At 28.1% G+C, this 12592-nt stretch overlaps 1 protein-coding gene across 1 annotated transcript in view; it reads left to right on the top strand.

The window, feature by feature from the left end:
* The window catches only part of LOC142329518 (discoidin domain-containing receptor 2-like), a 405738-nt gene that overhangs the window by 301678 nt on the left and 91468 nt on the right, over positions 1-12592 (top strand). The window contains exon 5 of the mRNA XM_075374192.1: positions 3816-3989. Coding sequence (XP_075230307.1) covers positions 3816-3989 — 174 coding nt within the window. The remainder of the gene's footprint in view (positions 1-3815; positions 3990-12592) is intronic.

The raw sequence follows: 12592 nt of genomic DNA, 5'->3' as shown, positions 1-12592 counted from the left end.
TAATGGATCTTAGTTGTATCTCCCTTTGCAATATCGTAATATTCGTGTACATTGTTTCATTAGCCAGACCTTGTAGGACTTTTTAATGGTAGATTTTTTATTTATTTTACTCTTCTTCTAGTACACCAGTAATATTTCAGAGTTATTTTAGAATGTTTGATGGTGTATATTCTATCTACATTGTTTTTGTTAGTAAAATAATTATCATATTTTTCATATATTTTATATGTAAAATAAGAGGCTTATTTAATTGGTTTTATTATCTTATTGGTCAGTGTAATAATTTCCTTTACCAACTTTTTACCATATAGCTTAGGATGATCGATACTAATTACTTTGTATATTATTAAAATACTGACTATATTTTGGTACTGTAGAATGGTAGCGTAATTGATTAGATTTTAATTAATTGCTTATTAATTTTGTACACACACACAAACATACGCGCGCGCGCACGCTTATTTGTGTACGTATATATATATATATATATATCTTGAATGAATAATGAATGTGTTTTATTTTACTATTAATAACTTTAATTAATATATACGCTACTTGCCTCCTTCATCATACTATTATGATATTAATATATTAGGTGAGCATTAGTGATATTACCTTAACTAAATCCCTTGTTGTTTCCTCTTGCTTTCATAATCAATAAAGCCCAATAGTCCAATTATTACTACGGTACTGACTAATATTGATTGAAGGTTATATTACTTAAATTACCATGAATTCTATCTGAATATCATAGAACTGTAGTGAAAACTATTTTGAATTATGTACTTAAAAGTTGATTATGTTATAAAAACAATGGAAATGTTCGTACTTTTACCCGAGGGTTTTTCTAAAAGTTATAAAATAACACTTATAAGTATTTATGAACTATCTCGTTAATATTTCGGTCTATTTCGAAGGTAAGGTAAATTTACTTAATACTTTTTCTTAAATTACGATAAATAGAGTTCCCAAATTTTGCTTACATATTGTTACACAAACCTTCAGAGAACTATGAAAAAAATCTTGTTTTTGAATAATTAATATGACCTATTTGTTAAAGAGACCAACAGAATATTTTATTCTACTCAGATTATAGTTACTTAGTATCGGTTCTTATCTATTAACTAGAAAGGATTTCTATTGCTTCAATATTTTTTTTTTACTTAATAACTCTGTTTCTGGAGATGTTTTACTGGATTAGTTTTCCACCATGTAAAATCTTCCCTCGTTTAAGGAAGACTGAATCTCTGATGTTTTCCTTATATTAAGTATACATATTTTTTTTAGATATCACCTATCTATCATTCATTAGTGAAGAAAGTGTGAGTCGAAGGTTAAACCTACAATTCTATACCTTAATTCTTTTTCTTTGTTATTTGAGAGAGAGGGAATGAATTTTTTTAACGCCGTAGAACCGTTTTCAACTAAAAAAATAATTTTGCCTTTTTGTAAAAAAATGTCTATTATCGCAAGTCAATAATGTCATTTGATAATTTCTTTCTGATGCTTTCCCTTATGAAGGACGGCTTACATTAAGAAAATGTTATTCCACGGAAATCCAGAAACCGAAATGTTTCATTTCTTTTATGATAATTTTGTATATATTTCTTTTAAAACCTTTCTGCCTACAACTGATTATATCTTTGAAAGTTTACCTGTATTATTTTATATTTCTTTATTCCTATCATACATGTAATGGCGTTCAAGTCTACTATAGTGAAGGGTTTTGTATAAATTTTGTTTATATGATGCTTTACAAAATTATATTAAACATTTTATAACAGAAATAATGAATTCACAGTGTACTCTTCAAATAAGCTTATCGATATCTAGCGTAAAAATATAATATGTATATGTTCATTCATTAGAATACATTCAGTCATTCATGCAGATTGAGATTTGCCAAATATCGCATCATAGTAAAATACAAAACACTAAAATTTACTATAAATTAGATATTCTATTGACTCATAGAAAACACCAAATTTGTTAAAAATGACACAAAGAGTCGCTGCATTTCTAAATTAATAATTATAAAAAGTTATTATTATTTTTTTTAAATTTGGTTTGATCTATAATTAGAAAAAGATTACTTAGATATCGTTTTGGTTATTACAATTTTATTTTTTATTTCTGTTTTCATTAACCTGTACTCTCATTTAATAAATAATGCAAAATAATTTTAACAAATGATAACGAAACTTCGTGAACCTCGTAGGAAAAATCCATGTGGACTTCACATGACTTCCTTGTACGCCTGTTAAATTCATAAATACATTTTTTTTTTAAATGAAAAGTGTATAAAATTTCATTTCATTAATAACTTCTGATATTTTTCATATTTTATTTTTTTATTGTTATTATATTATTATTTATCGTAAAAACGTTTTTACAATCAGCGGTTAATAATTATTAATAAATCAATATATTTAAATTAAAAAAAAAGAAGTCAGATTCGAACTGATGTGTCTTCCCCTTGTAAGATCAACACATTTCATTAATTAAAATTTTATTTGGCTTTAACTCTGGAACCAATGAAAATAAGTACCACTTATTATATGTCGTTGAAAAGATCTCAATGAGGGCATATTACTGCAGTTAAGAAAAGTACAATGTTCTTTTTTTTTTGAGGGGGGCTTTATTGGACACTTTGGTCCAGTCGATTGCAATTAAAAGGGAAGGTGTACAACTAGATGTTACAACAGTCCTAAATCCAAAATTTTAACATGCTATGGCTAATCGTTTTTGAGTAACGCGAGATACGTACGTACAGACGTCACGCCGAAACTCGTCAAAATGGATTCAGAGATGGTCAAAATGGATAATTTCTGTTGAAATTTGAAAACCAAAATTTTTCGCCATCGTAAAACATCCATTACTTCGTAAAAGGAAATAAAAAGTACATGCGAAATTTATTTTATAATTCCAGATAAAAATATCTGAATTCTAAATTTAGATATTAATTCTTCCTAAATTTCATACTGATCGTGTAAATTAAAAAAAAATATATGTATTCTTCAGGGTCTAAATAATTTTGGATATAATACTTCACGTTACTGTTTTTATCGTCTAAAATACTTGTCATTTAAACAAGTTTATTTTCCTTAGAATAATTACTTTAATTCATATCCTTACCGAGTACAAGGATGTATATATAACGTACTCGTGTTTTACAAACGCAATAACTTTTACCCCAGTCCGTCAATCACATCAGTTGATGTGATTAATCACATCAACTGGTTAATCACATCCCGGTCAGCCATGGCATTTTCAAACGCTATAAAAATTTTCTCATTCATCTCATCCTCTGAAGAAATACCTAACGGTGGTTAAAAAAAATCACATTTACAGTATTTGGAATCTTTTTAACGGTTATCACGCTTGTACAGCATTTGAAGTTCCAATAGCACTACAAGTCAGAATTGTGTTCTCTGATATTATACATATGAGTTAGGCAGCTTTTAGGATTGAGAATCACTTATGTTCCGGTCGGCTTGGTCTTCTGATTTGCAACGGTTCAATGAAGGAGACAGAAAGCCATTTATTTCACTGTTTTGGTTTTCTAGTACACATAGTACGGGAGATGCTAGTTTTTTTTTCTAGATTGTCTGTTCTATATTCTCAGGTGTCTTTTGTTTTAGTATAATATCACATCCAATCATTTATTTAAGAAATTTAATGTATTACTAGTAAAACGAAGATGTACATGTTGCAAATACGAGTATATACAGTTTTAAACACAATGATATTAACGCTGTAATTTTTTTTTTTTTTAATTGTCTATAATAATTTTAATGTATCCATCTATGTTTCAGAAAGTTTAACAAGTTACACGTCTCCTCAAGGCGATACAGAACTTGAAGATTTAAGTTATGATGGAATTTTATCTAGAGGACTCATGAGAGGTGGTCTTGGGCAATTGATTGATTCGTTGTACGGGCCAGAGGATTTTCTTCAAAAAGAACCATCTGAAACAGATCTCCAAAGAGGTAAATATATACATTATGATGTATTTTTCTATTTTATTCTATTCTATTTTTTTATGCTATATTAATTAATTTTTAATATTTATTAAATAAATACAGAAAAATAGCAACGCCGTAAAAATATCAGTTATTGAATTTTCCATTTTATTTTTACTATTATTAATCCTTATACTTGCTTTTATTATTAGATGATGAAATGAATAAAACTGTTTTGGAAAACTGTCTCAGCTGCGTGAAGTATTGTATCGATGACCATCTAATTAAAGTTCTAGTATGATATAAAGCACAAAAAGATTGGCTAGTTATAATAAAGTTACTGAAACTTTATCTGTTGTGCTTTATGTCGGAGATATCGCCACTGTCAAATCAGTAAAATAAATAAGTTGTCTAGTAATCAAATAATAAATGAAATAAGCATCTGTTTTTTTATATAACTTCTTGTTATTCGTGGTTGCTAGTCTCATCATGATGAAATTGTTTTCTTGTGCGATTATTAAGTGTTAATACATTATATTTGAGTTCTAACAATAATTCATTTCATTTATTACTTTAAATTTGCAAACTAGGCGGGAATGAAGAAGCGCCTGTTAATATATGAAAATCGATACAGTCCACATGTTATTACATTTTTACATGCTTATCGAACACTTTATCTGTTGTGATTTAATTCTATTAATTTTTAATAGATATTTTATATTCCTTTTGATAACTAATCTTTAATTATTTTTTATTATTACGGTTTAATTTTTAATGTAAAAAAATACCCTTCATTAAAACAATGAATTATTATAGAATCGTATTAGATTTTTATGTTGTTTATATATTCCATTAATATATAATGTGTTATTTAATCATATGACTTATCTTGCCAATCTTTCTTAGCGGCAGGAACGGAAGGAATGGACAACAAGATGTGATGGATTTATTTTAAATAATAAAAAAAATAAATTTTAAAGTAATGTATACGTTCTACATATTTTATTGATAAAAGTAACTTAAAAATGAAAACTTTAACTTTGATTCTTGAATAAACTTTACATATTAATGCGCACTTTTAGGGGGTTATGTTTATTATTCTTCGTATTTATAATTTCATATTTTATACTGTTCAGAAACTCTTTTATTTATTTATATTTTAATAAATGCTTCTTTTAGAAGTTTTTATCTAATCTTTAATTTTTATTTTTCAACTTAGGAAATATCAGAAAAAAACTTTTTTTGAAATCGTACGGTAAACAGGTTATTTCTCCTGCTTTGATGAAGCGATATAAATTGAATGATTCAGAAAGAATGTAACATACTTTCACGACATGTTGTGCTGGTGAAAATAAAGAAGAAATTCCGTACAAACATCGGTTCGGAATTGCTTCTTAAGCGAGTTTTGGCTGGCGAAAGATTTCGCCCTAATTTCTGCGCTTTTGGTAAAATTAAGCCATAATTTAAATCTTGGAACGTAAATTAAGGAGTAAATTTAGTTGTTTTATGTAAAATCTGACATAAAAATGTTAATAGTTTTCGAGAAGTCTGAGAGTAAAATACATATTAAACGGGAAATAAACAAATAAAAGCTTTAAAAAATACTTGTGCAGAATTTATTTTGAGTAAAATTTTTTGAATAAAGTTCACAGAAATTAAGAATTTCGAAATTTATTAAAAAACCAGACATATCAAAATGTAGCATATTTTAAATACTTGTTAAAAGAAATGAAATGTTCAACGATATGAAAGAATTAAATAGTTTAGAAAAATTGCAAATACAACATAAGCAATTAAACGAACTTACAGACAATTAAATAAACTGCTAAAAACAATTGTAATCGGGCTTAATTTTATTGCAGATCCAGAAATCAGGGCGAAATATTTCGCCAGACACACTAACGAAACTTTTCCGAACCTCTGTTTGTATGAACTTTCTTTTTATTTCACCAGTAGACCATGTGCTGATAATTTGTTACATTCTTTTCGAAACACCCAGTGTATTTGGAAATAAGCGAAGGTTATTTGTTACTTTACAATATTTGACCCTATTTTTTACAATTGTATTGTATCTATAACATCTAAGATACAAGAGACGCCATTAAAATTTGCCTTCTTAAAGTTTAATTATTATTACTTGATTCTGGTAGGATTGGCAAGATAATATATAAGATTTGGCTCAGTGTAGAAAACAATGGAAACCAATTCACTAAGCGAGGTTAAGGTTGATATAGATTAAGAAAGAATGTGTAGTTTTCAATGATTCGTGTCAGGTTGCCAACAAACCATTGTTACGTTGCTTTACCTACACAGAAAACTTTTTTTTTGTGTATTATAAGGTTGTTTAACCCGCATCTTAGAAGGTACTTCAAAGGTAATTAATTTATTTAAAGTTTTTAATATATTAGGTACGATAATATATCTCAAATTGTAAGAAATATTAAGGAAACAAAGTTTGTAAGGGTTGTTCACTTTATCATTCAGAGCCTGGTTAAATTTTATGTTTAATGGAAATTCTGGAAAACTCAGTAAAATCGTTCGCTTTTTATCTTATTTTTGTGTTCAATCATTAGCTTCTCTGATTTCAATCATTTTCAGGTAATTATTTTTTGCGATAATGATTTTATACAACATATCTACTGTTACATGATGTATTATGTTACACGGTTTATTCGTACAATCTTAAAATTCCATTCAGACAAAAATATTTTCCTTTACATTTACTCCTTTCATGAAATTTATGTTCGCTCAATTTTCTTATTTATAAAAAAATAATGGTAACGCCATTTCTTCAGTTTCATTCATCCGCTTTTTTATTCTATTTTTGTCAATTATTTTATATTCTTTTAACTAAGTGCTTACTTTTATAACTTCAATTTCTATATTTCTTAATTTTCTAATTGCACATAGCTTAGTATACCTTCTATCTACATATATTTCATACAGTATTAAACATAAAATGGTTTCGTTATAAAAATTACTCGCACTTTTCGTTGATTAATCCAAAATTTTGGACCGATGAATTAATTCATCACAAAAGCTTACACCAAAGAAGCTTGTACTCGGGAATGTGGAATTGGAAATTTTATAGCATAAGAAAATTTCCATGCCTACCGAGATTTGAACCGGGGATCTCCGGATGAAAGGCCGAAACGGCCTTTCATGCAAGGCACTTCACCAAGATCGTTATTTTGGTTTAGATAATTTAAATTGAAAGAATTTCGTTTGTTCCGCTTAGTTTGCAGAAACAAGCGTTTAATGATTTAATATCTTGTGTTACGAGTCGTACATTTTTTAAACTAATTTTAAAAAGTGGTTTTAATAATTTAAACTCCATTAATTCAAGTCAAAATGTTCAATCCTATCACTTTTACGTGTAAAAAAATATCGATGTGATGTATTAAAAAACTCATTTTAATTTTCCTATTTCCTCGACTATAAGTAACATAGGATTAGTAAAGAATTTCGTTGAACTAAATTTTATCATTCTAACTCAGCAAGAATAATTTTAATTGAATTTGATAATTGCTGCATAATTTTCAAATGAGCTTAGTAAAATCTCAAAATTGTTATTTTTTGAATTGCTAAATCGTGAAACTAAGCTTTTAAAAAATATATTCCTACAAGATTACGTAAGGTCACAGTTTTTGTGTATATTTATAGACCGAAATATTTTCTTTATTAATTCAATCTTTATCTCATCACAGTATCTTGGAAAATTCAAATTTATATAAAAATGAGATTTTTTAAGGATTTTGCTTAATCTACGGACAAATTTAAGAATTTTTTTTTGTTCATCTAAAAAAAATCTAATTATGAAATTTGTCCTTTGCTACAAATTTTAGTAGCTATTTCTTTCGTTTGATTTTATTTGTTGTTATATTTATTTGAATATAAATTTACTTTTGTAGTAGAGAAATCCATTACTGAAGCACAGAAATTACGCTAAACTAATTCATATAAAAACGTGAAAACTACAGTTTTGTTTAGTAAGCGAAATAAATATTTAAAAAAAAAATGTTTTCTTTAAATTCCAATTTAATTTAAAACAACTAATCGATGTCTTCGTGATGCATATGCACAGGTTTTCTTCATTTATAAAATGAATATCAATACAGTCCTTCAGCAATCTGGATGACATTGTAATGATAAGTCATAATACGCTTACAGATACTTTATGTCCGAAACATGTGGTTATAATGACCGCTCTCTCTCAACTGTTCCTATTCCGTTATATTATGGAACTATCCTGTCAGGGGAGCGAGTGATATGTCAGTGGTTCCCCCTGTACTGAATACACTGGGGTAAAGTTGAAACGCTTGTGTCCCCTCCAACGTCCGATGTGACCTGGGACTTCATCTATTAATTAATTTGTTGTAAATGTTGTAACTAATCAATATTACTACTATTATAAATTACATCATAACAATTTACAAAAAAATTAATTTATTTAATTTTTATTAATTTATTTTTCGGTGTATAAATAATTCAACAATTTTTAATTTTATTAAAATTACTGTTGTACTCAATTAATTTCTCTTAATAACATAATTTATTTTTTTATTTACCCTTTATAAAAACATCAATTTTTAAAACTGACCCTTGACTAATCAGTCTGAGAAAATAAAATATCCTTGCCAATAATATTATGATTTTAAAATATTCCCAATTTTTTTAAAAATTAAAATAACTTGATAATATAAAGAAATACCTATCGGGGGTTCGTTAATTTAAACGTAAATTATTTCACGAGGTAAAGTAATTAAACAAAAAATGATGTTACAGGAAGAAAGCTGATAATTTATGCCGTTTATAATAAGTATTTCAAAAATAAAATACCAAGATAAAACTTAAAAGTAATGAAATGCATTAACCTAGTCAAATTTTTGTGTCAAAACTCTGTATGATAAAGGAATTTGGTAAAGAATTTTTTTTCATCCTTTTGTGAAAATCTTTTATTTTTCTGAAATTACTCAATAATTAATTTAGTTAAGAATTCGTACGGGTCTTAAAATGCTCATTACATCAGGCCACAGGTAACCAACACACACCGAATACGCTTAGTCAAATATGAGAGGAGTTTTAAAGAAACATAGTACTTTTCTCATACTCAGTGGCATTCGAATCGAGATATCTCAGAACGTAATTAAGGTACAGAATTCTTATGTGTCTTAAAATACTCACCACAACAAGTCCCGTCAAATGAGCTCACGCCATCTTTTATCGTTCAATTCAGATAAAGGTTTTCAGGGAACATACATTTTCTTAACTTTTAGGAATACATTCAAACCGCCGTATGTCAGCAACTAATTAAGACATAAAATTCGTTTGGTTGTTAAAACACCTACCACGTCAAATGAGCCCGCACCGACTTCAATCACTCCATTCTTAAAGATGTTTTGATGAAATATTAATTAAATTAACCATTAAAGCAGCACGTATGTGTGCTCTCTGATTGGTTTAACGGGCTGAGAAATGACATAGCTACTGTATCAGTGGCTAAAAATGACATAGCGACAATTTGGACGCGGAAATTATAACAGGTGTGAATGTTGCACAACGGATACTTCTGCCTCGAATTGATTTGAAATTGTCTGATACAATTGTCCCATTTTCTTTTAAACGAAGACAATTTCCTATACGATTAGCATTTTGTACGACCATCAACAGGGCGCAAGGACACACTTTGGACCGAGTAGGAATTTGCCTACGTGAACCAGTTTTTACCCATGGTTACAAATTCTACGTTGCTCTATCACATGCAAATTGTGAAATTGGAGATGAATCTTAACGGTGGATCTAATATCAGTTAATAATATCATATTATATTGTTACTTAATATAAATTAAATATTGACGAGTATAACATATTGATATGCAACAATATAATCATCTTAATAAAGAGTTCCTTTATTTAATTTTCCTATTTATTCTATTATGGATATTTTTATTTTTGGGAATAGCTGTGTTCACATTTTGAAATGACATTCTTTTGATTAACTCTGGTTAAAATATTTACAACCTTTTAGTTGATAGCAATCCCATGAGTATATAAAAGTTAAAATGTATAAAGAAGTTTATAAAATGTTATTGGGATTAATCACTTTTTAAAATAAAACAAAACATATAACAAAGAAGAAATATATTATATATTATATATATATATATATATATATATATATATATATATAAAGCCGAAATTTTGTTTCTTTGTCTGTCTGTCTACCTGTTTGTTTTGGCATCACGCTAGGACCAAACGATTGATTGCTTTCAAATTTGCAGAATAGGGGGTCGTACATATTATCCTAGAGAAGGTTTTAAATCGTAGAGTAGGTTCTAGCTCTCTTCAGGTAAAGATGTAAATTAAAAATATTTAGTAAAAACAGAAAAGATTAATCATTTTATTTCATTACTAGCTTCTCCCGGCGTGCCTACAGTACGGTCTCCGCAGCGTGGGCCTCCGGGCGGATTTCCCTGGCGGGCGACGTTTCGGAATAGGATGATTAGATGTCCAAAATTGATTACATCTTCATCACAAGAACTAAAATACACTTAACTTGTTCTTATTATTGTTGCCCAGTTGGAAAAATTTGTATCATCGATTTTCGGTTGTTGGTCATTTTTCAAGCTATGCTTCTTCTGGTTAATTTCGGAGTTATTAATAATTAGTAATTCTGATTTCAAAAACTTAGTAAAAGAAAATTTTATAAAAAAAAAAATTAAAAAGAAGCATGATTACTGCTTCATGAAAAGATGATATTTAACGATATTAGAAGAATTCCCTTAAAAGAAAAACTACACATAATTCAGTCAAGAGTACTCTGTAATGGGCTCAAAATAGAACTATAAAAATTATTTAAAATGATTAAAAATTCAATAATTAATTAATAAGAGAAAAAATAATTTTATGTGTTGAAGTAAAACATCAGTATTAATAATAAAAAAAAGTGTCACTGCTCCTCTTGTTGTTCCACTTTTCTGTGATCGCGAAAAATGTCGGTTTTCAGATTTCAACGGAAATATCCATTTTGGCCATTCCTTAATCCATTTTGACTAATTTCTGCGTGACGTCTGAACGTACGTACGTATATGCGTATCTCGTATAACTCAAAAAAGGCTAGCCGTACAATGTTGAAATTTTGGATTTAGGACTGTTATAACACCTAGTTGTGCACCTCTTCTGATTGCAATCAACTGGACTAAAAGTGTCCAAAAAAGCCCAAAATCCAAAAAAAACTGGATTTTGGTCTTTATGTCATAAGTGATAGTTTAATTATTTTCACAGTTATAGCCAAATGAAATTTTAATTAATGAAATTTTTGGATTTTACAAGAGGAAGGAACATCGGTTTGAATCAGACTTCATGTCCTTTTTTTTTAATTTAAATAAATTGATTTATTAATAATTATTAACTTCTGATTGTAAAAAAAATTACAATAAATAATAATTCAATAATAAAAAAAATGAAAAAAACATCAGACGTTATTAATGAAATAAAATTTTATGTCATTTTCATTTAAAAAAATGTGTATATGTAATTTAATAGGCTTACAAGGAAGTCATGTGCTGTCCACATCAGATTTTTTAAAATTAAAATGAATATTCGATGAATAATAATCAATATGAAAATTAAACGAAACTAGAACAGGATGATGAAGGGTGGTCAGAAGAAACAGTTTTCCAGTGAGTATCATGGTTAACTTGAGTAACTACTTTTTGGTTGTAGTTCATTATTTTATGAACAAAAACAATCACATAAAAAAAATATATATTATTAATATATATTTCGCATATATATATCGATTAAAGAAATAAATATATATTACAAGTACAAATCATAACAACAAATACAAGTAATAAATATATAATAATATAAAAGTATACGCATGACCACCACGAGACATGGTAACGAATCGGGATTTTCCGCTAGTGATCGGTATATTCCGGTACCTGTTACCTTAGCACATTATTACTTATTGTTGCGAAATGATATCACTCGGACTACTGGTGTTTTATTTGCTAAAATAAGGAGGACGTACACACACACACACACACACACACACACACACACACACACACACACACGCAGCGAGAGAGAGAGAGAGAGATAACGACAGGCAAACAGACAGACAAACATACAAATGCCCTTTAGTAGGAAGGGTTATAATTCTGCCACCATAGCAACAAAAGTAATTTATGAATATTTCATCGTCAAATGTGTGTATACTTTATTTGCCAAAGTTACTATTCTTTCTTTTGTAGTTTAGTTTCTTTTTCAAGTTTTTAAAAAGCCTGAAAATTTTAATTGTTTTTATTAGTATTATTCTCTGGCTAGACTGTATATATTAAATTTGTTAAATAAAATTTAATTTAATATAATAAATTTAAAAAAATAATATTATATGACTCACGTGGGGTCACGTAACCGTCAAATTTTAATTTTCTTGCTATTCAGGAAATGAAAAAACTTCTTGATGAGTGAGCCGGTGAAGAACTTTGCCATTTATATATACTTATATTGATTGTTTTTAGAGTTGTATATGGGTTAGAAGAAGATAATACTGTAATCTGTTAAGTGGTAGATAACCGTCGGAGAATGGGAAGTTGCACAAAGAATTCAAACTCTCAACC

This window comes from Lycorma delicatula, chromosome 8 (assembly GCF_047948215.1).
Source record: "Lycorma delicatula isolate Av1 chromosome 8, ASM4794821v1, whole genome shotgun sequence".
NCBI classification, from domain to species: Eukaryota; Metazoa; Arthropoda; class Insecta; order Hemiptera; family Fulgoridae; genus Lycorma; species Lycorma delicatula.
This window is presented reverse-complemented; position numbering and strand designations above follow the sequence as displayed.